The sequence below is a fragment of the Rhinolophus hipposideros genome (assembly GCF_964194185.1).
Source record: "Rhinolophus hipposideros genome assembly, chromosome: 15".
Taxonomy (NCBI): domain Eukaryota; kingdom Metazoa; phylum Chordata; class Mammalia; order Chiroptera; family Rhinolophidae; genus Rhinolophus; species Rhinolophus hipposideros.
In genome coordinates this window covers 22927127-22955011 of record NC_138061.1, presented here as the reverse complement: position 1 = coordinate 22955011, position 27885 = coordinate 22927127, and the positions used below count along the sequence as shown (strand labels likewise).

Sequence of the window (27885 nt, the reverse complement as noted above, 5' to 3'; positions counted from 1 at the left end):
TGGGGTATGAGGGACAAAAAGGCAGAGACAGCAGCCTGTGCATAGCCATTGTGTTTTATTGGATCTAGTGTATTTCTTATTTTACAAAATATACAGAGGAGCAAAAATGCAAAGCAGTCAACAGTACTCGATGAGAAAGGGAGCTTCCTCGGGGCAGGGCCCTTCCCCACAGATCCTGACTGATTGGGAAGGAGAGCTAAATGGGACAAGCAGGTATGTTAAAGGATGGCAGCATGGCAGGGATGCTGAGGATGAAGTGGGACCTGGCTTCTATGGTCCCTGCCTTCCAGGTGTGTTCAAGGGCATCTCTGAGTAGATTGAATAAAGCAAGAGGAGACCATAGGTGGGAAATGAGGAGGCTATGTGGGGGGTTGAAATAGAGCCTGGGTAGATCACAGATTCTAATGAATGCCCCCACACTGGGTTCAGATGCTATGTCTGCCTCCATCTTCCCTTTTCTTCTAAGGCATCCACTGGATGGTCCCTGACTCACTCCATGCCTCCAAGTCTAGAGGAAATGGCAAATGAAAACTTAAATTGTAGCCACCAGAGAGGGTAGGCTGAAACTTTGGCAGGAATCAGCCAGGACATCTCCCACCCATATTCCCTTGCTACCACCACCATACAAAAAGGAAGGAATGAGAAGAAAAACTTCCAGGGATAAACCAGACATCAGGATCCCAGGCTCTCTTGGGATAATGAAGAGGGTATGGAAAATTTCTGGGGTGTTTCCAAGGAAAAAAGGTCTTCTGAAGAGCCTGGAAACTCATAGTCTGATGGCTTGGTGGCAGGCCTGTGGCACTCAGAGAAAGAGCCTGGCATGCCTCAGCTCTCACTGATAATCTCCAGGACTTTCTGCTCTCTACTCCAGCTACCTCCTAGGACCTAACCACTGGCGCAAGCCCAAGGTTGCTCCCTTTACATTCTTGTCCCTCCTACAGAACTCTCAAAGGCCAGTCAGTGTGCCAAGTACAGAACAGCCTCTCTGAGAAGGAGTCTTTAGGAAAATTGTTTATGGGGTCAGGCATGGGGGAAGCACCATAGCAGGAGAAATTCTGTCTAGTGTTGTGGTTTCTAGAGTGGGGGTAGGAGGTGGAGAACCACTCAATTCCTATAGCAGGGGCTCCCTCAGCACTGAGTGTCAGGCAAAAAGGGGGCGGGAGCTGTTGGGAGTGGGATCACCCCGAAGATATACTCTGCCCACTCCCTGACCCTTTCAGCTCCAGTGATCTGGACCACTGAATCCCCAGGCTCTTGGATTCCTACAGGCCCAAGGGCAGGGCTAGGATGAGGACAGACCTGGGAGGAGAAGGGTGAGGTCCACCTGGACTAGGACTAGAGCATGGTCCCCCTAAGAAAACTGACCCCCTCTCCTTGGGAGCTAGATGACATTGTCAAAGAGCTGCATGGACCTCATGATGTTCTCGTCCTGTAGCCGTATAAGAGAGGCAGATTGGAGAGAAAAAGAAAAAGCGCTTGTCAGAGACAGGGAGAGAGACATTGAGACATAAATGGGGGCATCCAGAGACACAAAGAGGCAGTGAGGAAGGAGACACCAGAGACCAGAGGTGGGGAAGGGACAGGCCTCTCTGAGTTGTGAAGGAATAGGATTTGGGAGTGGGGTTCACTTAGGGAAATGATACTCTGCCCAAAGGAGCCATCTCCTGTGTCACTGAATCTGGCCCTGAAGTTCAGACCAGGGAAATGTGGAGGGCGGGGACCTGTACCTTTTGACACGACTCAATGAATTCCTCAATGGTCACCACACCATCTTTGTTCCTGTCCATCTTCTGCAAAAAAAGGTAGTGGGGAGGAGAATAGGAGGGATGGAAGGAAAGAGGCAAGTAGAACTCATGTAAGTTCCCTACTGGGAGCTCAACTCTTTCCCTTCACTCCAGGACCCTGCAGCCTACCCAGTCCCAGGCACCTGGAAGAAGCTCTCCACATGTTCCTTTGGGGCCTCTTCCCGGAGTGCGGGATAGGTATACTTCCCCATCATGTCATAGATGGACTTCATGATATCAAGCATTTCCTGTTAGGAAAGAAGAGGATCCCTCCTCAGAGCCTCCAGCTTCCAAACCAGGAGGCCTAGGGATTAGGGCCGCCCTCACCCCTTGCTGGTGAAGCATATGTGGGTCACATGTCCTCCAAAGGGCCCTTTACACCTCCTCTCCAGTTCTTCAGTTGCCCTGTGTACCTCCTTGGTGATGCAGCCGTCCTTGTTGAGGTCATACAGGTTGAAGGCCCAGTTCAGCCTGTCATCTATGGTTCCCCGAAGAATCACTGACAAACCAGCAACAAAGTCCTGGGAAGGAGGCAGGGAGGAAATGTGTCTTCAGATACCCTTCACCCCACCCCCTTTCTGGGGTTGGCTGGGAGGTCCTGGCTCTGAAGCCCCAGGCCTCCCTGGCCCACCTCCTCCAGCTCACCTCAAAACTGACTGAGCCATCATGGTTGGTGTCAAAGGCATTGAAGAGAAAAGTGGCATATGTGCTGGAGTCTGCAGAATACGTGTGGATCAGTAAGCTTGGCTTCCATACAGCAGAGGACTTCCTATCTCTGTGGGGCTCCCCAAAGGCCTCTTATCACTTGGCATTCTCAGCCCCTCCAGAACCCTCTCCCCGACTCAGCCTAGAAATGGTTGGCTGCTTCCTCTCCAGCTTTGTTCCCTCACCTCCTTGAGGAAAGAACTGGGAGTAAATCTGCTTGAAGTTCTCCTCATTGACAATTCCGCTGGGACATTCCTGGGGGGCGGGGAGACCAGACTCAGGGCAGAGACAAAATCCCCTTCCACTCACCTCTCTTACATACCCCTCCCAGAGATTCCCAGAGAGAGAAACAATCTTCTTGTCTCCAGGGGCTCACCATCTGGCTCTTCTAATGGGAGACAAGACTCCCCAGTGCACAATTATAAAAACACAGAAGTAACCTGGACAGTCTACAGGCTCCGCCCCCTCTGTAACAGGCCAGAAGTTCCCTGTAGAAGTTCGGTCTGCGGGGGAAGGTGAGCCTCTCGCTGCCCCTCACATTCCCTCTCACTCCCCAAAGCGTCCGGGCCACCTTTCTGAGAAATTCTGGATAGGCTCCGCCCCCCCGCCCAGTTTAGCCTGGCTTTGTACTCACGTTCTTGAAGCCGCGGTAAAGGACCTGCAACTCTTTGCGCGTGAACTTGGTTTGCTCCTGCAGCTGCTCCAGCCCCTCAGGCCGGTGACACACAGTGGACAGTTCAAACTCATCCTCCACGCTGTCTGCGGGGGCGGAGGGGCGGTGGGGGGGACAGCCGCGCCTCAGGCCCGGCCCCAACGACCCCTATTCAAAATCACCGACCCATCCATACCCCCATCTCCGACACCAGAGACCAGCCTGCGAGTTCCCTGGAACCCGTGCCAAGGACATCAAGGCAAGGAGAGGAGACCCTGGTCAGCTTTGAGGTCTATCAGCGGGCCCGACCCAAGGCCAGGCCTGGCCCCAGAGCCAGGGGGTCCGACCTAGCGCTGGCCCCTGGACCCTCGATCCCTGGTTGGAGGGGAAGGCCCCAGTCCCATATTCATTCCAGAAGGGGAGGAGTAGGAAAGATGGGTTCGGAGGGCGTCTGAGGGTTCAAGTTCCTGGCCTTCCCATACTACCTCAGATCCGCCCAACCCTGGCCTTGCCCCGCCCAGATCCTTCCCTCCCGCCAAGCCCCACCTATCGTGGCCATGCCCGAGCCATGCTCCACCCAGCTCCAGCCAAGCCCCATCCATACCCCACCCCTGCCCCTGCCCCCTGTAAGCCTTAGCGAAGGCCCCACCCCTGGCTCCATCTCCGTCCCGCCCCAGGCCCCCCCACAATCCAGTCCCCAGGCAAGTGCCCCGACCCTGAGATCCCAAAGCGCCCCCCCCCCGCCCCCACCAGGAGAGTAAGTCACCTGGGTCCAGCGGGCGGGGTCTGTGGGGGCGGAAGGAGGCTGGGGCGGCTAATGCTGAAGGGAGCGAACTGTCACCGAGAAAGCTGAAGACTCGGACAAATGCAGACACACAACTCACCCCTCACACTCACAGCAAATCTCACAGACCTGCCTGTTACAATGCACACACCCCAGCCCCGCGCGCAAAAGCACACGTAACGAACGAGCACAGAAACACACGAAATAGATCCCACACTCACATGCTTGCAGGACTCACACCTGTCCTTTTTTTGAATCTACCCCCAAGTGAGACCCGGAAACAAACACAACGACATTCTCAAATAACTACAAAACGGGCCTTTATAGCTTGCAAAATGCAGTGTGATCCTATGAGGTGGACAAGGCCCAACTGAGGAAACAGGCCTAGAGACAAAGCGAGGTCACTCAACTGGGGACCAGGCTGTCACTAGAAAACCCAAGTATCCGGGCATCTGGAGGAACGCGCGCTCCATCTGCCGGGCAATGTACAAAATATGCCCAGGGGCGGGGCGGGCAGCCAGAGTCGCAGACACTAACCCAGGTAAGCCACGCACAGACCTGCACAACCGCTTGGTCCCCCCACCCCTGCCAAATTGGTCACATCCACTAGCCTCGGCCTCAGCCCTACCACACTGTCCACGCCCAAAGGCCCGGGTCCCGCCCATTTCTCAAACTGGAGTCGCCCAGACACTCGGACCACGCCCCCAAACAGCACGCCCACACCTTCCGCTTCTTTATAGAGATGCAGCTACGCTTGCTCATTCTCGCGCCAGCCAGTGCCCAGCCGTTGCGCGACACATTGGTCACGCCCACGCACACACACACGCAGGCCCGCTCCGGTCACCCTGGTCACACGCCACACAAACGGGCCCCGCCCCCGGAAGCACAGGAGTGGCACTTGCTTTCACTGACTGAGGGCAGGGCCTGGGGCCCGCAGCAAGGCAGCAGCTTGAGGAACCGCTGCTTCAGCGCTTTTTTAGTGGGCCCTGGAGGGTGGCCTGGGAAGAGAGAAGACCCCAGGAAGGCACATTAACCCCCACTGCCCTTCCGTGTCCCCTCCCCACCATTACAAATCAACTCAGACTGGGGGGGGGGTTGTTTGTTGGGGAGGATTGAGGAGGGATGGCGAGGGTAGCTGGGGCCAGGGGAGCCCAGTGGGTTTCAGAGGCATGGAAAATCCACCGAGGCGGCTTGGGCACCTTGCATAATGGGACGGACGCAGCCAGGGACATAGAGGGGGGTCGGGGAGAGGAGGTGGCATTGCTTTAGCGTCTGCTGACCCGCGGCCTTTGGCTCCAGTGCTATGGCTGGACCTCTGAGGGTGATGTCCAACCCAAGAATTGCCTGAGTAGGAACACCTCTCCCACACACATATATAGTGACAGGCGTGTATAGTGACATATAGAACAATAAATCACACAGTGATGGATGCCATACAGCATGATACCCAGTAACTCAATTAACCCAATGGCCTAATTAAGCAGCCTCCAACACACACACACACACACACACACACACACACACACACACACACTGAACTGAAAACTCCTTAACACAAACGTACAAATATGACCTAGAAAAACATGACACATTCAGGCCATCTTACACACAGCATAATCAAACCACACAAAAACATACAATGACTCTGGGACATCATGTCACTGTGTTAATGACACAACAGACTATGACCTTATACTATGACACACCAAGATCACCATGACATACACCCATAGCATGTTGTGACCTGTGTCCATGGCACCCAGATACCTAAGACTGTGCCTCACCCACAGAACCTCTATGTGTCCTGCGTATGCCCCTTTCTTTTCTACAACTCCTCATTCCCAGGCACCTAAAGTCTTCCTGCCAGTGGAACAGGGTTCCTCCTCATCCACCCTCAAAGTGTCCCTTCCCAGTCCTTTCCAGTATGGCTTGCTCTTTGAAGGTGAAATTATAGCGAACTCTGAAGCAATAACAGACCTTAGAGATGAGTATTTTGGTGTAACGTGGCCTATGCAGAGCCCACTGATCACAATTCCCCTCACTTCCCCTATTGATACGTTTCCTACAGTTTTAATTGTATCCTAGGGAGACTCTCCGCTTTCGTGTGCGTCTGTGTCCCGGCTGCACCCGTCTCCAGACTCAGGCCAGAGTCCACCGGACCTGGCACACAGACTGAGGTTGGCCTCAGTACCTTCCTGGAGGGGCCCATCTTGCTTTGGTTGTAGGTTACTCGGGCACCCCGACTCCCACGCAGGCCCGGTCCTCCCAAGCCAGACTCCACCCTTAAGACAAGGCCCTGCTCCCAGGAAGTTAACAGCTAGAAGTCAAAGCCTCCTCCCCCTCCAATACATTCTCTCACCCTCCTCTGCAGCAGGAGCTATGGAGAAGTGAGAGGGAGAGGGGGAAGAAGAGGGGGAGGGGTGAGGAGGAAGGGGTGGGCCGGGTAGGGATCGATGGCGGCCTGGCTCCTGGCCCAAGGCTCCATTAGCCCAGACTTTGGTTTCCCGAAGCCGAAGCCGCACCTGGGGCCTCCAGTGGTATAGTCGCCACCAGAGGGGGGGGGGGCAGGTGGGGGAAGGGGGAGGCAGGATGATGGGGAGTGGGGGGGAGGCTCCTCTGCCTCTTCCAACCTACCCCTCTTCACACATCCCCACTACGTGCTCCCAGGACTCAATTTCCTCTAGGTTCCTCCAGAAGTAGGAAGAGAACCAGGCTGCCTTCAGCCTACAGGACTACTGGGTTTCCTGGGTAACATCTCTTCCCACCAAATAGGCTAAAGGGAATGGCAAATTAGAGCCCAACTGACTTCATGTTTTTAGGATTGGATGAACCCCAGTTCATCTAGGACCAATCCCTGTTCTTCATCCCATACCAATAAATGCAGCAGGATGGAGGGTGGACTAGAAGTTTTCTGCTCTTACTGCACCCTAGAGCAGGCAATTTATGGACCTTCCTCTTGTACCCAGCTCTCTTCACATCTTTTTAGTTCTCCCAGGTATCTACCCTGCAGCCCTCCTATCACGTTTCTTGCCCGTTTTCCTGTCCCTGGTGGAACTGGGGAACAGCCATGCTATGGAGCTGCACAGTTGTTGGTGTGAAGAGGAGGGAGAGGCCAAAACTCTCTGTATGTGTGTGTGTGGGGGGGGGAGGCAGAAATTGCTCCCTTCTCTACCTCCAGTATCACTCTCCCCACTTGACTTTGGGATGGAGTGGAGAATTGATATCCCACTCCCAGTGTCTAAGCCCTGGAGAGCATTCTGCCTTTGGATGCTGAGAGGAACTAACTGGGAGAGGCAAGGGGACTTTTGGGAAGTAGGGTCCCTGATCTAACCCACACCTCACGTTCCTGCCAGAGCTGATCTGTAAATGTCTCATTCACAGTGTTCCCTCTCTTGTCCCACCAGAACCTACTCCCATCCTAAGCCTTGGGTATAGAACTGGTATATTCTCCGGGAACTCTGGGGACAGCCATGCACACAACCCGATGCCCAGAGGCTCAGCCACATACCTTGTCCCCATTAGGCACAGTCACCTCTACCATCTGACAAAGCCACACACCCGGTCACTCTGATCACATCCCTCAGGCTCACACAGTCACACACTTTGTCCATTCTTACCACACACGTGAACAGACACACAATTACAATCCCTGTATCTCTTGCATACTGAATCCACACACACACACACACACCTGCAAGGATGGATGTGTGGAGAATCACATATGTCTTCAGAGCACTGTTGTGGGCCACTGGCCCCAAAAGGGACTCCCCAGAACTTTGGTGTTCTCATGATCCCTGGGACCTCCTTCCTCTACTCCAGATGCCCCTGCCTATCTCCAGACCCCCCTTCATGTCCCCCAGACTCCCCTCACGTCCACACAGTCTTCCCATGCTGTACCCCTCATCATCTCCCCCAAACACCGTCCCCTGGCCCTCTCTCTTCATCTTCTTCAGACACCAGTCCCCTAGATTCCCTCCTCACCGCCCCCCAGATCCACTCAAGTCCCCCTCTTTAACCTCTCTCATAAATCCTGTTCCAAACACACCCATCCTCATCTCCCCACCTCCCCGAGACGCCCTATCCCATTACTAACCTGCTCACCCCTGCCCCCAGTCATAAAAGTCAGAGTAACTCCTCCCCACCCCTCATGCTGTTGGCGGCTGTCCCTCCAGCCAGCAGCCTGGACCTGCCCAGATACCTAGGTTACCTTCCAAGGAGACAGGCTCAAAGAGGCCAAACTGCTCCAGGACCTTGACAAACAGGGCGAGGACCACCAGCACAGCGACCATCTCTAGCCCTTCCAGGTTCATAGTGGGCCTGGGGCATGGCCCCCACCAGCTGAGGCTCAGATAGGACTGCCACCCTCCTCGCACCACCTCCCCCTCAGGCTCCCCAGCGTGAGTAGGACCGCCTGCAGCCTCCCTCCCCTTCTCCCTCCCAAGATCTCCTCCCTCTCCCCACCCTCCTCACCCCGCCTCGGCCCCATTCGCCTCCCAGCCACAGCCTCTTCCTCTTCACTGGCCACCTCAGCCTTTGGACTGGCATCTTCTTGGGAGCTTCGGTGTGAAGGCTATGGGCCAGGCCAGGCCAGAGGAGGGAGGCATTGGCCTGCTTCTGTCCCTGAGGACAGCTTCCCCGAGATACCCTGTGGCTACTACGCACCAAAGGAAGGGGTCAGACCCAAAGGTAGGGGTCAGACAGAGGAGCTGTGCTTAGAGAGAAGGCAGGGAAGGGCCAGTGTGTATGTGTGTAACTATGAGCTGTACATATGTAAGTACTAGATGCATGGGTCAGAATATGAGTGTCTGGGTGTTTTCTCGTGTGTATGTTCCCATGTTTGTCTGTATGGAGAGTATGTGTGCCTGTGTGTGTTTACACAATTGTGTACCTATTAGGTATGTATCTTGTATATGTGGGTATGTGACCTGGGTGTCTATGGTACATGTGTGTGAGAGTGTATTGGAGTACTTCTGTGCATGGGGGGTGAGGTGTCTGTTTTAGTAGGACTATGGGATGTGGGTCTGAAGACTCATAATATGGATGTGCCCTATAATTAGGAGTATGGGTCTATGGTGGTTGTGTAATTGTATCTGCATGAAACTGTATGAGCAAATAAGAGAGGAGAAGGCAGTGACCTCTCCCGTCAGGAGGACACCACAACCATCGATTGCGGTTGCCATGGAGACTGAGGCTGGAAGCACTCTCTTCCCACAGGTCACAGACAGGGAAACTGAGGCCCAAGGAGGGAGGATTGGGTCCAATAGCCTGGGCAGGAAAAAGGCTGCTTAGACTTGTCACAACCTTCTGGAGAGGAGACTTATTTAGTGGCTTTTGGGACCAAGAGACTCAAGCTCCTTGGGAGAGGAGGAGGGACTGTGCTCTTCCCTTCCTCCTGGCTGGGGCCTCACCCAAGAGCTGCCAAAGCCCTGCCTGCTCCTTGGGAACCCTTATTGAGTAGACGTTCTCCATCCCAGGGTAAGAGGGAACCCACCAAAGGTGCCACCCTCCCACCCCCACCCTCTCAGTCCCCTAGAGTATTCCTGGAGCCTCTCCCCCACCTTTCCTGCTCCTAACGTGGTGGTGGTGGTGGTGGAAAGTAGGGGGGGTGGGGAGAGGCCTGCAGAGCCAGTGCACTGAAAACCAGAGCTGCGGAGTTACTGCACAGCTGGCTAACACTGGCTAAGCACTCACTATGTGCTAACATGTTTCCCCGAAAATAAGACCTAGCCAGACCATCAGCTCTAATGTGTTCTTTGGAGCAAAAGTTAATATAAGACCCAGTATTATATTATGTTATGTTACATTATATTATATTATATTATATTATATTATATTATATTATATTACATTAGACTCGGTCTTATATTAAAACAAGACCTGGCCTTATATTAATTTTTGCTCCAAAAGACGCATTAGAGCTGATTGTCTGGCTAGGTCTTATTTTCGGGGAAACACAGTCGATAGTGTGCTAGGTCTTTACAGACATTATCACATTGAATTTTCACAATAAACCTGGGAAGGAAGTACTATTATCTCCATATTACAGGTAGTAAAACTAAGGCAAAAGGAGGATAAGCAAATCTCCAATATCAATAAGCATCAGAGCCTCAATTTTAACTCAGTCTGACTGAGCCTGCACACTAACCCACCACACTACATAGGCTCCCTTCTTAGGCAGCTTGACCACCCAGTAGGCTCACTTTAGGGGTAATGACCCCAGAGGAAGCCCTCCCTCCGTGTCCAGCTCTGGAATTAATGTGTCTGAGCCCCAGTAGTGGGTGGGGGTCGGGTGGGAGGTGGTCCCAAAGTTTCAAGTGAGGTTCACTAAACTGCTATTCTACAGGCCACCACTGGAGGTCAGGCGTCCATTTCACACCACACCTTACCCAACATCCCAGGAAGGTGTGGAAAGGAGCACTGGGAAATAGGGTAGCTTCAGGCAGGCTTGGTTCTACTTCACTCTCCCCAACTCCCTCAGGAAGAAGTCAATTCAGGGACTTCTTTCGGTTTCTCACACCTTAGAAATTACAGGTTTACAGGTGAAACCAGCAAATATCTTCCTATCACAGTCCAAATTCTACATCTGGCATTTAATACCTTTCCCCTTCCCCTCCTCAGCAGATCCCTTTTTTTTTTCCAATTTAGTTTGGCTCCTCACTGTCTCCCAAACACACCAAACTTGGTGCTGTCTCTGTGCCTTTGCTCCTGCTATTCCCTCTGCCTGGAATGCCCTCCCTGCTGCTCTCCTATCCTACAGTTCTTACCTTCACAGGCAGCTTAAGTTCTCTTCCCTTCAGAGCCTCCAGTCATCAGTGGGCTCCCACGTACCTGAATTTCTACTAAACTCAATGTTGGGTCTCAAAACTGAGCACCTAATTCTGTAATGTTATTAGTAGGAATAGTAAAAGGAGGCAGTCGAGCATGGTAGGTAATAGTGTAGGCCAGGTTGCCAGACTCCCTGGGTTCAAATCCCAGCTTTGCCAATTGCAATTAACTGGACAAGTTCTTAACTTCTGTGTGCCTCAGTTTACCATCTCATATGGTTGCTGGGAGAAGTAAATGAATTCACACATAGAAAGCTGTTAGAATAACTTCTGGCACAGAGTAACTGCTGAAGTGTTTGCTACCATTACAAATAATATGCCACCCCCGCCTTACAAATCTACAGCTCTTAACAATTCACAAGGCATTTCCATAAACATTGTTCTCTTGATGGCTTTGTGTGACAACCCCACGAGGTAGGCAGAGTGAACAGTATTGTACCCATCTTACTGATGAGGTAACCAATGCCCAGAGAGGTAAAGGGACTTACTACTCAGTTACCTAACGAAGAGAAGATGATGCCCATTTGAACCCAGATCTTTCTGGGTCAATCCTGCTTCCTCAACTAGATGGCAAGTTCCTAGAGGGCAAAGACATTAAAAAATTGGACCTATACACATTGAATGCCAGGCTCTGAGCTGGTACCTGTGGAACAAAAGTGAACCAAACAGGGCTCTGGCTCCCTCTGCCCAGGGAGCGACAGCTCACTGAGGGAACTAACCAGAAGGCATTTATTCATTCCAAATATGCCTACTACATGATAGAATTGTTAGGCAGGCCGTGAAATGAGCTATAGTAAAAACTTTCTAAATGGGAGATCAGACAAAACTTGGGGAGGGCATATTTTGAGCTGGTTCTTAAAGGATGGCTAAAATGTTAACAGTCTACCTTAACAAAGGGATCAACATTTATTGAGCACATTTTGTGTACTAAATAATTCATATATATTATCTCAATTAGTCCTCATACTAAACCTGAGAGGTAGGGTCTATTATTCCTGTGTTTACAGCTGACATGGTCAGAGTGAGTAGTAATATACCCATGTTGCAGACGCAGTTGAAGCTCAGAGAAGTGATTTTCCCAAGATAACACAGATGGTAAGAACTGGATAAAGACTTGAAACAGAACCAATGATCTTCCAGGTCCCTCAAGCTATCTCTCCAAAGCACATAGGGATGTCAAGGATTCCTGGGTGGCTGTAGTTTAGTTTGTGTTGGGAGAGTTATAAATGATAATATGAAAAGTGTTCAGATTCCATGGAGCCTTGAATGTCAAGCCAGGATTGTTTGGATTGAAAGAGGCAACACAGGTGCGCTCCCTGCTCTTTGCTGTGACTCACAGATGGACAGATTGACAAGCTTACAGCCAATTGCCCTGTCCCTGGACCCTCCACTTCCCTCTCACCTCTACCCTCGACCTTCAGAGACCTTGACCCAGCTTCACAGGAACTCAAGGTCCTAAATCAATCAGGCCTCTGATGGGAGAGTCTGTCAGAAGTGAAAGAGTAAGTTGTCTTTCAGGTTCTTCCTTCACCCCACTCTAAGACCTCTCAAGTCTCAGGGCCTATGAGAAACTTGCCCAGATCTGTTCTCCCCAAGCATCCCGGTGCCACTTAGCTCCTCACCCAAAGAAGAGACGTCTTAATGGAAGAACTTTAAACAGGGTAAGGGTTCAAGGGAAAACTATCTTGAAGCATTAGGTGGGCCCTCCCTGTCATTTAGTTGTTCAAACCTGGAGTAATACAGCCTTATGGGGATACCCAGCCTATGCCGCTGTCCTACTTTCTCATCTGTCCTTGCTCCTCCAGTGAAGATCCCAAAGCCCTTCTCAGTCCCCTAGCCTCCATCCATCCCCAGCCAGACCAGAAGACACAGCAGCCCCCAGTTGCATCAGGTGATTAATGAACTCCCTAGGCCTTCGGGCTATTTTGGGGCCTGGAAGTCATTCCTGCTATGACAGAGCTGGCCCCGCCTGGCTCTAGCCATCTGTCACTAGAGACAGGCCCAAGCAGTGAGTTTGGGAGATGCATGCTCCCCAACAGACTTCCGAGTATGACTCTGGCTCAGCCCCATTTCCCTTTCTTCTGGTGAGCACATAGCAAGGAGAGGCCTGCTATACTCCAGGGTCTCAAGTGGATACCACGGAGAGAGCCAGAGTATTACAGATCCCAGAATGTCATGGGGCTAGGTTGTTTTGGTCTCCCCAGGCCAGGTGGGGAGGGGATGCTGGGTTCTGTGGGCCCTGCCCAGGCAGTCCTACGGAAACCCAAGTGGAGGTGTATGCAGACCTCAGCAGTACCATATGACACACAATCTCCATGTCATAAATTCCACAAAGCCCACACCAAGGTAAAACCTTGCGAAGGCTACACAACTAACTTAGTGGACTCAGGAACCCCCAACTCTAAAGCATAGAACTCCAAGTACACGCAGTCTCAGTGTCACAGAATCCCAAGGATATGCAACCGCAGCGAAACACAACCCCAGTAATCACAACCCAGTTAATACAGACTCGCAGAGATAGACAAAATGGTGACATACAATCCTTATGCCACACAAGTCTATCCATCCCTTCATGCATGAACTCACTAGCTGAGTTCATGTTGGTCCAGTTCCACCTCAGGACTTTTACCTTCTGGACACTCACCCAGTCATCTTAAGATCCCATTAAATTAAGCAAAAGGGCTGTGCCTTTTTCCTGCTCTGCTACAAGCTTCCTTCCTCCTTTTGTCCCTGTGCGGGGCTTTGCCCCTCACATCCACCTGCTTGAGGCCCCCTCCTCTTACCTCAGTGAGAAGCCCTGCCCCCTCCTCTACCATTGTGAGGGACAATAACGCCCCCTTTCCTTTCCTCTTGAGGGTTCTTGTCTCCTCCACCTGCTCTGTAAGGGATCCTATTCCAGCTCCACTTCTGTCAGGGGTTTTGCCCTTTAAATCCTTTCCTTTGAGACATCCTGCTCTATCTGTGAGGGGCCCTTTCCCTCCCCACCTCTGTAAGGCTCCTATCCCACTTCGCTCACTTTTTGAGGGGTCAAGCCCCTTCGTCCCTTTCTCATACCTGGCGACAGCGACCCAGTCACCAGCTGGTAGAGGGATCGCGCTGCCTGCCCCAATGGGCTCCGGCACCTGCGGGGGCAATGGTTCATGGTTCCGCCGAGAGCACAGTGGCCAAGCTCCGCCCCAACGCCCGGGGTGGTCGGGTCTCCGCCCCAACCCGAGTGGGCCCTGCGTGGGCGGCGCGGGAGGGCCGGACCGGCGGGACCAGGATCTCAGACAGCAGTCTCGTTCAGTTCCCTGCCTTTTCCTGGCCGCACGAGGGGGACTCACCCTGGCCCCATCATCTGAAGTACCCGCCCCCAAAGTTCCTAGACTGGGGCGAGGGATGGGCGGGGGCGGAGGGCTGCTCCTTACAGCCTTCTTTTGGAACATTTTCAGGATTTGCGGTGGGGAAGGGAGGCACTCACAGGTTTTGAAAAAGGAGGTGGAGGGGAAATGAATTTTTATCTTTCACTGCCCTTCTTCAGCCCCTCCTTCTCTGCCTTTCACACCCCTCCTCCTCCCATTTTGGTAGAAAGGAGAAGGGGTAAGAGGCCACAGTTGTCATGGAAACTTCCCACACTTCCATACTTCCGGGACCAATGGGAGAGGGAGCAGAAAGGAGGAGGAGGAACTGGCCAGTGTATATGGGTGACAAAGAAGAGGCGGCAGGGACGTGCCCCTACTGGTCTCGGTCTCCTGGCAGCGAATCCCGTTTTCTCATAGCTGCTTATGTTCTGTGTTCCTCTGTCCTGCTCCAGTGCATTCACAGACTCTCCCATCATATGCCGATTGCCAGCCAAATGCGGCAAGAAGCTCCCCTCCCTTCATTCCCGGCCCTGACCCCTTTCCCGGACTCATCCCTATCTCGTTACACCCAAAGTAAACCCCTTCCAAGACCCACTAACGCCTCCCGACTGCTAGGTTAACCTACAGCAGGGAGATCCCAGTCTGGGGTCACGTATTTTGGGCTTAAAATCCTTCATCTACGAGGCTTCTGGAGAATCACCTCTGAACTCCACGCAAATCTTGCCACTTGATTTGGAGACATCCCCATTCAGAATCAACTCTGCAGGCATGGCTCTTCTAAGACCACACGGGGGCGCCCCAGTCCGGGGAGCAATATTTATGGCCAGAGGAACGCGACTCCAAGATCCCAGGCCCAGGGATCCGAGCTCAGGCGTTGGCCAGCCAGGTCCCAACTCTCATCTTCTCCAGTCCTTTCTTTGCTTCCAGCTCGGACAGAAACACCGCTGATCCGCTGACTTTTCCCACCCTGCCGCGCTGCCAAGCTGCTCTGCAGGGCTGGGAAGACCAGAGGGGTTAGATGCAGGGTGGGGTGGCTCACGGACGTTTTTCCCCTTTAAAAGTCTTCCCCATCTTTGTTTTGAGCCTCGCGTGGGAGTGGGTAAGGAAAGCGGTCGGAAGAACCCAGGATGCCCTGAGGTATGACTTTAGGGCCCCCTCCCTAACAGCCTGATGGGCTGGGACTATGGGAGCCAAAGACTATCCCCTATGTCCAATCCCAGGAATCCCACCTGCACACAGAAGGAACCTTGGGATCTCCATGGCCCGGCTGCACCTCCTCCCGGAGCGCTCTTCAGCACCGCGGACAACGACTCCCCTTCAGGCTTCTGCTCAGGTCGTCTCCAAGAACCCTGAGCACCCTGAGCTTTAACACAGGGGGCGTCCCAACCCCATTTGTCTCCTGCTATAAGATAAGCCCTCCTTGGAAAGGAGAGCTCCTGGTAGTCCTATTTCTTCTTTCCAAATCGTGTGTAGAGTTTTCTACAGAGAGGAGGCTCATTAATGTGGAAAACGATCCTTGATGCTTCTCAATATTTGACCTTTCTATTTCCCTTGGGAGGCAGGCAGGAAGTAGTATTCCCCCATTTTACAGATGAGAAAAGTGAGGCCCAGAGAGAGCAAAAGTCATACATAATTGGTACTCACACTTCCATTCCTGTACCTTCCAATACAAGTGCTTCCCTCCTTCACCTAATTAATTTCTGATTCAAATAGCCAAGTGGATAGGGGATGAGTCCAGTAAAGGAGAGAATCAAAGCAGGAAGTAAACACTGACTAATGTGGTGCTGAGGAGGACCCTGGGCTCTTACAACTCTCAAGGATCCTGAGATGATGAGAACAGAGTTCAAAGCAGAGCTAGACAGTTGTACCTTTAAATTCCATCCAAGTTTGAGACACATTTGGGGACGGCCTAGGTGGAAAGGTTCCCCCTTCTGAGAGTCTTGGCTTAGGAACTAGGACCACACCAGGGTCAGTGAGTGCGGGAGACACTTTCTAAAGGCATTAAATCCTAGTCTTCTCCCCCACCCCTAAGTCTTAAACTCACTCCACTCAGGACAGACAAGGATCATATCCTCCCTCCACCTCCCTACTTGTTTCAGACACAGGTGAGACGGTCTTCCTCCTCCCATTCTCTATTGGAGTTCTTGGGCAGGCTGTACAATGAGAGACAGAAACACACACGAACATGGAAATGTGCACATGGTGTCACCCACACAAAAACATGGATCTGCCTATCAACCCAGGAATGTGCATAGGCACAGATGTACTGGTCTCACATACCTCCCCAATGTGGGAGAGAGAGAGGACGCCTGGGCAGCAAAGTGGTTTGGGGGGTCACTTATAAAGGGAGGCCATATGGCACCTCCTCGGCCTAGAGTTTCTATCTCTGGGTCTGGAGGGGAGGCCAGAGGATGTGCTTTCCTCCATGTTTGGGTGAAGTTTGGGAGGGTTGTTGGGAGATTGAAAGAGCTTCAGTTGTAAGAATGATCTCTGAGTACTTTATAGGGGGGCTGACCCAGCACTAACCAAAGCCTCCTCACTGTCCAGGTGCTGCTCCTGGGGACCAGGCTGGGCAGCTGGACCTTACAGTCCTTCGTTGGGTCCCCCTGGCTATTTGTAGAATACGTGGGGGAAGCGGTAGTATGCATTACAGACCCCCTTCTGCACCAGGAAGCCAGAGAGGTAGCCAGGGTAAGACATACCACAGACACTCACAGAGCCCCACTGAAGACTCCACTACGTGAAAGTACACAATCAGCATCAAATGTCAACAAAACCCGCACAGTCTCACAATCACAAAACATAACACAACCCACCTTAACAAACGTTTGCCCCAGGAGGTTCACAAAATCTTACAAAGAGACAGGTCACCATAAAGTGAAGCCCTAACACGTTTTGGAAGTCACATGCCACTTCATACAGAATCACACTCAAAGTCGAGTTGCACATAGAACAGAAACACATAGTCAAAACAACTTCATTGGTACAATCAGGGTGCTACACAACCTCACTCAAACATCTGACAAGATCATACAATTGCACAGCCACATATAATCACACTCACCCTGGCTGTCACCAAGCCCAGGGCACATGGCAACCAGCTGTGGGAGGCACACACAGATGTACACACAGACACACACAAAGAATGACAGGCGCTCACGCACGAACCACCTCCCACTCCAGACACCCTCCTAACATGGTGTCACACCCACCCACACCTGCTGCCTCTCTCCACCTGCCCACCTGCTTTTCCCACTCCTGCCACCACCACCACCCCTGACCCGTGGGACCCAAGCTTTGAACTCCAGTGTCCTGGGGCCCAGAACAGCCGGGAGGGTGCTTGGAAATGGGACAGAGTGTGGGTAAGGGCTTGGCCAGGGTCAGAGGCTTAAGGGTCTGGGGGGATGTAATCTACCCTCCCTCCCGCGACCCCCAATTCACCCACTCACCGGTGAGCTGGTCATAGGATCCGTCCAGGTCTCGGGAATCGGACAAACTCTCCTTGCGACCCTGGCCCCGCATGGCCCCCGGCGCCCCACTCCCGTCCCGCCTGGGCCGTGGGAGGGGGCGCCGGGTGGCCAGGATAGGGCGCTCACACGGCGCCCCCTGGCGGCGTAGCGCGCTGCAGGGGCTGCGGGCCGGAACAGTCCCGGCTGGGGCTGAGAGTCTGCGGACCTGGTCGGGGTCTAAGGCCCACCCGGGGGTCGTGGGGCAGGAGCAAGAGGGAGGCTTGGGCAGTAAGTGAGAGCAGAGCCGGAGACAGAGCTGAGCTGAGCGCAGAGCCGGAGCAGAGCCGCCTCTCTCCTCCCGCCCCCTCCCCGCGGCTGTCACCGCCGCCTCCCCCCTTTGGCGCTGCCGGGATTGGCTCCCCCTACCCCCGCCCCCTCCTCTTTGCAGCTCGGGGGAGGCACCCGGTGAAAGGGTAAGCTGGAAAGAGCAGGGAGGGAGACTGGCTCTTCAGCAACACTACCCCCTAAACCTGAAGCCATGGGTCTTTGGGGTACAGGATAGCAGGGTCAGAAAGGCCCCACAGTGAGGAAACCCCGCCCTCAATTCAAAGGCACTCGGGTATGTGTCTGAGTCCCCTGTTCGTCAGTCTCCACGTTAGCCCCTATATTCTCCTGTTCTCCCATTTATGGGTCTCTGTGGCCCGGCCAGTGCTCACCCTGCGTGGAGGGAGTTGGGGATGCAGAGGAAAGGTCGACCCGGCCTCCAATAAGGCTCATCTCAAGCCAGTGGACTACTTTTCTCTTACCTCAGGACCCCAACCCTCACTCACTCCAGGACCCTGGTTCTGGGCCCCATTCACTTTGAGCACCTTCTTTCCTGATCTAATGACCCCACGGGCCAACTGGGAAGAAAAGAGTGAAAAAGATCAGTTTCTCAAGACTTTGTGTGTTTTCCCAACGTTCCTGCCCTTCTCTCTCTTGTCACATGCTCAGTACTAGATTCCTTCTGTTTAATGTAAGATTTGGGGAGCGACTAAGGGTGAGGATCCAAAGCGGGGAATAAATGTTCTTGTTATGAGCCCCATTCCCTTAGATGAGCTCCTTTTCTGAAGTCAGAGGCTTGCATAAAGCTGACTACCTCTGGCTCCCGGGAATGGCTACTAAATGACTGAGCCTATTTGAACGACCTTCCCCAGGATGCTGCCTGGGATCCTAGGCAAGAGCCCTCCACCCACCACGAAGATGGAGGGGAGGGAAGTGTCTGGTGGTTCTGGATAGTATGGTGGCAGTATCCCAAGTAATCCCTACCCGCCCAATGGCTCCTTTGGAGGAGTAACCTGTGGTGACAAAGCTTCAGCTAAAGTAACCCCAATACATTTAATCTCTTTAATTGGATTTAATTTCCAAGCAATTGATTCAATTAACCCAGGAGGAATTATAGTGGGAGTTCAGGCATGAGAAAGGGACAAGCAGCCAAAGGACACGATCTTTGGGAGCAATGCCCTGCTCCTGGCTCTCCCCTGGCTCTGGAAGATCTTCCAGACTTGGCAAAGACATTGGGGCATGGACAATGCAAGGAAGCTCCTTTTGGGGTTGAACTCTAGGAGAGGATGGGACTCGTTTGGAGTTCTTAGGATAAGGTGTACGTAAATGGGTCGAGGTCGAGATAGGTGGGTCCTACCATGGAGGGCAAGAAGTCCTTCGCTTATTGCCTCGTGCCCTAGATCTGCCCTTATTCACTTCATCGGAAAGACTGGCAGGAATCCACAAGCAGCCCAAATGGGCTGGCCGGCCTCTTCAACACCCAAGTTTGGTAATTAGGGAATTCTCTTCTCCCGCCTTCCACTGAGAATGCAAGGGAGGCTACACCTCCCTGAACGGAACTGATCTGCTGTGCCCAGAAGACTCAGGATGAGAGTCTGTAAGGATAGGCAGGGGTCCACGAGCCAGGTGGGACCAGCACCTGGAAGATGACCTTAACTCTGTCTTTGAGAAATGAGTGCTGGGTAACGGAGATTAAGAAAAAAAGACACTAAAAAGACTGTCCCATACAAATCAATGTTTAATAATTTCACCTTGCCACCAGCTTCCAGCTCCAATTCCTCTAGGGTTTATCATTGTGGAAAACACTAAATGCCCCAAGCTGAACTATCCAGCCAGTGATCAGAAGGACCCAGCCTCTGATCTCTGTAAGAATCTCTACATGGCAGCATGTTGGTAGATTCTCTGGTAATAGTGCATATCTGCTCAATGTTGCAGCCAGAACTCTGGTTCCCAGGGAGGGCAAGTATCCCACAGAGATTTGAAGTTGAAGAGGAATAGCAGCTGGGGAGGTCCCAGACCGCTCTCACTGCTGGATTCCTGCACTTCCAGAGTCTTCCTATGCTGTTTGTTCCCTGCCATCCTGCGGGCTTTGGAAAGTACTTTAGAAAGGGAGGATCTCAGAGCAGCAGCTACTTCAGGGGCAGCTGTGGGGTAAGGAAAGCCTACAGCGGTCCCAGGAAGGCTGTCCAGAGGAGGAATCACAGGCCAACTTCCCAAATGTCAGGAGCCTTGCCTGTGGCTCCGCCCAGAATACCAGGAGCTCACCTGGCCTCTTGCAGATGGAGGATAGCTGCCCCCAGTAGGTTCTCTCCCTCCCAGGCACCAAACCACAGCAGGAACAGATTCTTCCCCAGAGGAAATTCTCAGGCAGGCTGGATGTAAACAACAGCAGGGCGAGGGGGTGGAACACGGGGAGGGAGGAGAGGCTTCCAGAGCACCGGGTGGCTAGGGAGGTGGGGGAGCGGCTGGAAAGAGAACCAGCAAAGTAGGCACCTGAGGGCTCCAGAAAAACCTGTCAATGTTTATTTCACACACACCCTAAAGACAGTTGAAACCAGATTGAAAATGAAAAGCTGAGGTTGTGACCCTATAGTGCTGATGAGTCAATGGGTGGAAGGCAGGGGAAAGCTAACAGGTACTCCTGGTAGCAAGAATCAAATCCAGAAAGTGGTGGCCAGGCAGCAGAGCGCTGGGTGGATTCTAATCTCCAGTCTCCCAAGGGAATCAGCTCTGGATTCAGAAAATAGAAATAAGGGACCCCATTCCTACCCTATCCTACGCCTGAGCTAAGGGTCCTTAGAATTGGACAGAGTGCCAGTGTTGGCAGGAAATACAAATGTCAAGCCCAGCTTAGCCCCAGGCATAAAGGAAGCAGAATTGGTTCCACATCCATCCAGGAGTTAGTCTGTTTTCAGAAGCCTAGGAAAGCCACTGACCCTCAGGGTGTTTGCAGCACCCTAACGCTTGCCCTAACAGCTCCTGAAAATTAGACATTAGTCACCACTTGTAATTTCAATTGGAAATGTGAGGGGGTGTCCAGGGAGCCCACCCTGGAAGTCCCCACGTTCTTGAAGGCTTCTCCCTGTGCCCACCCACCCCTCCCCAAATAAGATTATCCCCGGCTTGTCCCTCCTGGCCCCTGCTGTCCAAGCTCCATTGAAGTGCGGCCTTCACCGAGAGAACTCAGTATCTGTGTTGTTCTGCAACCTTGGGGACAGCCCCCTGTCCCGTCCCCTCACTCCCCCTCCAGCCCAGAAGCCTCATGGGTAAGGGCAGTCAGTGGCTGCTCAGGTACGCGTGGCCTCAGGAGATAGTGGAGAACTCCTTGAGCAGGACCTCCTGGCTGAGTGTGTGGAAGGCCAGGTTTCTCCGGACGTTTGTGCTAATGGATCGAACCTGGGAAAGGGTGAGGGAAAAGTAGGAGGGCACAGGCAGAGAGAAAGGAGAGTCAGTTACAAACAGTAGAGGGCAGTGCCTGAGGCACAAGGCCAAAATGCAGTGCTAGAAGTTTCTCTCTTAGAAAATCAACCGTTAACAGCTATCCTCCCTGCAGGCAAGTGAGCAAACAGTTCCGTGATAGTGAGAAGAAGAGAGGCTGAGAGACAAACTGTAGTGGATACAAGATGAGCATCTGAGCACCGGCAGAGGCAGAAGCAAGCATAGACAGGGAAGGAGGGCCTCTGCCTTGCCTCGGCCATGCAGCCGTGTGACTGGGCTGGTCAGTGGTCTAATGGAGCAGGCGAAACCAATACTAGCAGACTCACGTTCTGGAGCTACCTCCCTTTGGATGTGTTTCTGGTCTCCTCACTTCCCCTTTGTATTGATCTACTTTTTGGGTTTGGAAAGAACATGTAGAGATGCAGCCCTTATCTGGCATAGATGGCAGGCAGACGACCCAAGGCGGCCAATGACCAGGATCAGGTCATACAGCTGGTGAGGCCCAGGCTTGTGGCAGGACCCGACCCAGGTTTCTTAACTTCTCGTCTGGCACTCTTTCCATACCACAAAGATGCCTCCCCACTTTTGAGGAAAGTCTGGGGTATACCCGTGCTGTGTCCCCCACCCCCGCTCACCTCACATGTTTTCTACCCGTAACCTTGCAGGAAGCGGTGCCTGTCAGCAGGGAAAAGACCTGTGGAGAAGGGCCTGAGGGCCAACCTCCCCACTCTAAGTGCTTTCTAAGAGCCATCCAGCAGACTCTGGAAGGAGATTTGTTCATGGGAAATGTGAATGTTGTATGACATACAAACTGGGGGATGGAGGAAAGGGAGAAAAAGAGTGTTTATCTGTGCTGGGCCCCAAAGTTCAAGGAGGTTTCCATCGATTTCTGTTTTGCTGTGGGAAGCTTAATGAAGTGGCCAGGCTGGAAGCAGAGGAAAGTGCAGCATGGCGAACAGCAGGCAGCTCAAGCTCATTAGCTCCAAACCCAACCAGACCCTCTTTGCTCCCTGTGCCAGAGATACAGATATAAGGAGAAGTGAGTAAGCCAGAGGCTAGTGCCAAGGAGCCTGAGAAAGAGCTCCTCTAACTCTCTCCTGCACCACCCTCTTCATCTCCCAGTAACTTACTCTCTTTGTTAACTCTTGGCTGCCAGTAGTTCTCCCACATCAACTTCAAGCCTTGCTAACCACCACCTAAAAATACTCTGCTATCTCCTTACACTAATGGCTTCCCTTTTGCCAATGAAGTCACCCCAGAGCATGTCTTCTGTACCCCGGGGAAGTCCAAAATCCCAGCAATGTCATGTCAGGGTCAGAGCTGGGCGGTGTTTAGCATGAGCTAAACTCCAGCGCCTTTATCATGGACTCGGCACTGGGCAGTAAAAGCTGGGCTGATGCAATTTCTGCCCAGAGTGGGAGGTCTGAGGACATGGGAAGTAGGTACAAGGCCTGTGTGTCCTGGGCTCAGCCTCCAGCCAGGATGCAGGCGGACTGGCAGGACTACAGGGAGGCTGAGCTTCTCGTGGGAGAAGCTCTGAGCACAGGGCAGGAGAGTGACCATCAGTGGGGAGAGCAGCTCCGTGAGGCTGACTGGGAGGTAGAGTAGGACAGGAGGCAGAGCAAAGACTCACTGGTTCCATCCAGGTGGCCAAGGATGGGGGCTACAGGCAGCTGAGTTGGAAAGTGGGAACGGAGGTAAGGAGTGAAGACTGGAGAACAGACTGGGAGGGCACTCAGACCAGGAACCAGTTAGAAATTTAGGAAGCAACTATGTAAGGAAGATATGAATCAATTACTCTCATTAGTTGCTCTGAGGACAGGATAAGGAGTAATGAGCCAGAGCTGCCACTGGGAACACACGTCAAACCCCAGGCCCAGCAGGAGCTGTGCAAGGGCGATCTCCATGGCTGCAGAAGAGAGGTGGGCAGTGATGCTGCAGGCTTCGCACCCTTCCCAGCCTGGCACCAGTCCCCTGGGGAGTATGTTCTCTCACTGCCTGGTCCTGGACTGCTTTGGGAGAGAAGTCACACACCCCATCCCCACAGACCCCTCAAGTCTTTATTTCATCAGCCTCTGGCAAACTGTAGTTGTTCCCAAGATGCTCACTTGCACAGTACAACCCAGTGGCTGGGAAAGGGCCCCAAAAAGACACAAGTAGAAGAAACCAAAGCAGGGCAGACTCACCAGCTCTTTGAAGAAGGCAGCTTCCTTGTGCTGCTCCGAATAGCGCTCATACTGGTCCAGGCCATCCTGCAGCTTCAGTGTGAGGGTGTCATAGTTGGCTCGCACTACCTCTAGCACCTGGGGAATATCAGAGATCAGGCAGGCTTAGGCCATGCAAACCTGAGGTCACCTGGCCCCAATGCATGCCCCGCCTGCTGCCCTATTGTATTGGTTTAGTCTGGGGCAACAGCCCCAAGAGACCTTGCTCACTTCTTATCACCCAGGAAAAAACCCTGGCCACAGGGAGCAATTCCTCAAGTTTCTGGGACCACTTTCTAACCTCTTCATGCCCTGCTTTTCCTGACCAGCCCAGCCTGGCCACCAAGGCTGTTTACTCTGGGTATGGTAAAAGAACATGAAAAGAGGTGACAGAATAGTGAGTGTCTGAGCTCACCGCTGTCTCCATACCATAAATTTGTTCTCAGCCATATCCTGCAGCTTTCTCTGGCCAGGCTGTCACAGTTGCTGGGTAAGACTTTGCCAATGTCTCCTTCCTTTCCCTTGCTGGGAACTACATTTCTTCCGTCTGGGATGTCCCTCACTCAGCACCATCTGCCACTTGTTTTCATCTCTCAATGCCAGCTCAGTCTTCCTATCTATTACCTGAATCGAACTTTTGGATATCCCAGCCTCGGGGTATTCAGGACACTTTCTAGACTAAGCTAGAGGTAACCTCATCTTTTGTTCTGATGAGGAGGGTTTCTCCCCCACCGTGCCTCTCTCTGACTTTCTATGGTGGGGATGCAAACCTCCACTGACTCTAGGAACCCTTGATTTCTGTGGTTCCAAAAGGAAAGGACTACTGTAGCCACTCCTGATGTAAGTTTACAAAACCATGAATTAGAGGCAAAGACTGGAAGAGAGGCACTACATCAAGTTAGAAGAAATGAGCTGGGCAGAAAGGAGAGACCAGGAGAGGGAATGACCGACTGTTCACTCTGGTAATCTGGGTGACAGCCATTTTGCAACTTGATCTGACCTGAGAGGGAAGTCTATGAGGTTATGGAGAGCTCCCAGCTCAGTAGGGAGCTGGGCAGGAATGAGTGAGTGATGAGGTAGGCTTAGCTCTAACAGCAGAGCGGTGAGGGAATAAGCTAAATGAAGATGGACTCCTGAGGGGTGCAAACGTGCCTCTGGGCTGTTTTCCTCACCAATTCAGTCTTGTACCAAAGCAGACTTCACTTGATAGCAAACACACTTCTGCCTACTCAGAACTCCTGAGGCGAGAATATGGATGGAGAACACAGGGAAGGCTTGTGTCTCTGAGTTTGGGAGGAAAGGGCAGCTAGGACAAAGGTCTGGCCCCAGCTCAGGTTCATTACCTCCAGATACCCAGCTCCTCACGGTGACTCTGCCTGCCTAAGTATCCCAGAGCCCAGCATGGGCTGGCTCCTTTGCTTCTAATTCCATTTGTCAGCTCTGTCAGCAGGAGGACCCGTACCCAGCAATGGCAGTCACCTGCAAAGTAACCTGGTCCCCTCCTGCACATGGGCTACGCTTGTGACTGGAATATCTACAGCCAAGGTCTTGGCTCAGAAGTGAATGGCTCAGGCCTGGAAAAAGGCAAAATTCTTCCAAGATGGAACCAGCCCCCAGGAATCAGGCAGGATAGAATAATAAATGCTTTCCCAAACCCTGAACAATGAGCAGCATCAGCATTGCTCAGGACCCAGGACTTGGGTTCAGCTTTCCCTGAGGGGTGTCAGGTACCAAAAAACAAATACCAAGCTAAGCCAATTTCTGAGAAGAAGGTGTAGCATGTCAAGAGGTGCTACATCCTGAGAGCCTCAGGCAAGGCTGCCTGGATCACCTGGGCTTTCTCTTCTTGCTAGGGCAAAGTGGAAGATCTGAAATCTCACTCAGAACAGTTTTTTTCCTTTCCCAGTAAAGCCCCTGAGCTATCAGCAACTTGGAAGGAGACCAGAGGCCTTGACGGACTAAATGCATTCTCTCAGCTCTCCTCTTACTTCCTTCTGCTCTCTTTTACCCATGGGAAAGTTGCCCTTTAGTTCAGCCAGCCTCTGCCATCTCCTGCCCTCATCACTTCTCTTAAATTCCCAAGAGAACAAGACATTCTAAGCTCAGGTCTGGGCTCTAGCCCACTCAGGACTTCTGGTCACTAGGGGTACTTTCCCAGTCTGGGACTTTGCTTTCTGTGGTTTCAAACTTTAGGAACATGTCCCATTTGGGCCTCACACTCAACACTGGCCTGGGACATGGCAAGGGCAGCACTCAGTCGGAGGACAACCTCCAAGAACACTTGTGCCTGAAGGCCTTAGGTTTTACTATCATTTGCAGCCTCAGTCTCGGGCTTCCTGGCCCCTCCTAGGCTGAGATTCGCTCCCTAATCCATCAGGTAACAGTCTATCTCCCAAGTATAAGCCCTCCTTCTTTCATGAGCTGTTGGGTTTATGGGCTTCCCAGAACCATGCCTATCACCTCAGCTCAAGGTAGCTCCAAAATCAGTAAATCACCTATAGGCCATACGCTCTCTAAGGAGTCCTTACATCCCCACCTATGACCCTCCACAGACAGGAACCTACGTCCTGGCAAGGGGCATGATAGAACTGAACTGGGAGTCCCACTCTTACTACGGGATCTCAGACAATTCACCTAACCTCTCTTAGCCTTAGCCCTGCTCTCTATAAAATGGAACGTGAATTCACCTTCCTAAAATGACATGGGAATCAAAATTTTGAGTTCCTGAAAGTAACATACAAGTGATGGAAACATATTATCCCAATGGGTACACAGCTACCCGGACAGTTCCCGGGACTCAAGAGTAACTGTCTTCACAGCCTAGGAAGTACCTACCTATTTCAAACTATCTCAAAGATCCTATCTGCATAAATGATACTTCACCACAAAGGAACATCTTCTGGATTTAAGTGGAAGACACAAATGGCCTTAGTTTAGGGAAGAACAAACTGGAGGGAGGGAGAAACCTAAACCCATCCCCTGAGGTCTCTGGAGAGGAAGGGCCTGACATAGGTCTTGAGGTAGGAGAGACCTGAATTTTGGTCCCATCAACCACTAATGTGTAAACATATACACATTAATGTGTTAACATATACACATTACTTAATCTCTTTGAACCTCAATTTTCTTATCTGTAAAATGGGGATAACACTACCTACCTCATAAGGCTGATGTGAGGATGAAATGAGATGATTGTCCAATGTCTGGCACATAATAAACCGTCAATAAATGCTTACTAATTTTCTAATGAAAGCTTCTTTCTGATGACTATGGGCATTTGGTAGTTTTGTTTATCCCCAGATAGTTTTAACCACAAGCCTGGATCTAGGGTCTTGTACATCTTCAGTCAGCCTAGGACAGATTCTGGTGAGAAGGAGACCTCATTTCCCTATTCCATATGAAAGCAGGCTTCCCATAATGATGCCACTGTACTGAGGGTAACTGACACTGCGTCAGTCAGAAGTCAGAGAATGCTCAGTACGCACTGCCAACCACAGTCTTGGTAGTGCCAAGACATCCACAGAGGCCAGCCTTGCATCATACAGGTTATGAGGCTCTTGCCCAAATCAGGATCAGGAAGGAGAGACATCCCAGTACACAAAGTTAGTTCAAATTTCCTGACGAGGTTTCAGACACACACATACCCTCCCCTGAGCACACACAACGGACATTCCCCCACAGACTATTCAGTGGCCTGTGCCCCACTTTTTTAACAGAGCCTTTGAAATGGGAAATAATTTCTAGCCTGAAGACAGCACCAAAGGAGAACAGTCAAGTTGGAAAAGCTCCTAACAATGGCTATACAATCTTTATGTCAGAGGGCTTTGCCCTATGTCTGAAAAATTGCTTGGTCTTAAACCTCTGTTGGACTGAATTCCCAGCAGAATGAGAATTAGGGGAGAACTAAGTAATAGGGTGTGATCTGACAGCAAGTTTGTGTTCGTTACCTACTCAGTTTGAACTGGTATCTACAGTATAACCTATTTGGGGAGAGTATTTAAGGCTGCCAATAGCCTACCCCCAGCCCAGACAACATGTATGGCCTTCTCTGCCAAGCTGCCAAATGAGGATGAAACCACGAGATAACAAGAGAGAAACTCACTGAGACTTCTTATAGAAAAGGAAATAAACATGGAATGTAACAAGATTGCAGTGAGATGTAATGGAAAGGAGGCTATGGCATCAGAAACCTGGGTTCAAATTTTGGCACCAACATTTACTAGTTATATGACCGTGACCTGCCTGAGCTTTAGTTTCTTTATCTGTAAAACAGTCATCATCACCACAATATTTTCTTACAGTATTATAAAGATTAGAGGAAATATATGAAATAAATGATATAAATAAATGATATAAAATATAATGATAGCATCTGGCCAA

At 51.9% G+C, this 27885-nt stretch overlaps 2 protein-coding genes across 21 annotated transcripts in view; both read right to left on the bottom strand.

The window, feature by feature from the left end:
* Positions 1–33: 33 nt before the first annotated feature.
* KCNIP2 (potassium voltage-gated channel interacting protein 2) lies at positions 34–17924 on the bottom strand. 20 transcript variants are annotated; one of them, XM_081073498.1, is made up of 12 exons: positions 17712–17903; positions 17540–17628; positions 4828–4923; positions 3908–3961; positions 3124–3248; positions 2675–2744; positions 2430–2500; positions 2198–2305; positions 1928–2032; positions 1728–1790; positions 1366–1429; positions 36–508 (listed from the first exon to the last, which is right to left on the bottom strand). In XM_081073498.1, exons 2-11 carry the CDS (start codon positions 17610–17612, stop codon positions 1382–1384), a joined length of 813 nt encoding a protein of 270 aa, XP_080929624.1. In that variant the 5' UTR covers positions 17613–17628; positions 17712–17903; the 3' UTR covers positions 36–508; positions 1366–1381. The 20 variants fall into 20 exon arrangements, 19 of the variants coding, with proteins under 19 accessions (XP_080929620.1, XP_080929624.1, XP_080929616.1 ...); XM_081073490.1 differs by lacking the exons at positions 3908–3961; positions 4828–4923 and adding exons at positions 14791–15086; positions 15320–15453; positions 16181–16243 and having other exon boundaries at positions 36–1429; positions 17540–17910; XM_081073501.1 differs by lacking the exon at positions 3908–3961 and having other exon boundaries at positions 17712–17910.
* Positions 17925–19578: 1654 nt separating this feature from the next.
* Positions 19579–27885, bottom strand: part of ARMH3 (armadillo like helical domain containing 3) — a 151005-nt gene continuing 142698 nt past the window's right edge. The window contains exons 25-26 of the mRNA XM_081074511.1: positions 23488–23604; positions 19579–21259 (exon numbers count right to left, since the gene is read on the bottom strand). Of these exons, the coding sequence (XP_080930637.1) occupies positions 21167–21259; positions 23488–23604 (210 nt within the window). The 3' untranslated portion in view covers positions 19579–21166. The remainder of the gene's footprint in view (positions 21260–23487; positions 23605–27885) is intronic.

Bases quoted from the DNA above. Each gene is read 5' to 3' on its own strand.
- KCNIP2 (XM_081073494.1), bottom strand. From the start codon at position 17,612: ATGCGGGGCCAGGGTCGCAAGGAGAGTTTGTCCGATTCCCGAGACCTG. The intron at 2,306-2,429 runs GTGAGCTGGAGG...CCTCCTTCCCAG, and splicing joins ATGGCTCAGTCAGTTTTGAG to GACTTTGTTGCTGGTTTGTC. The intron at 1,791-1,927 runs GTGCCTGGGACT...CTTTTTTTGCAG, and splicing joins ATGTGGAGAGCTTCTTCCAG to AAGATGGACAGGAACAAAGA.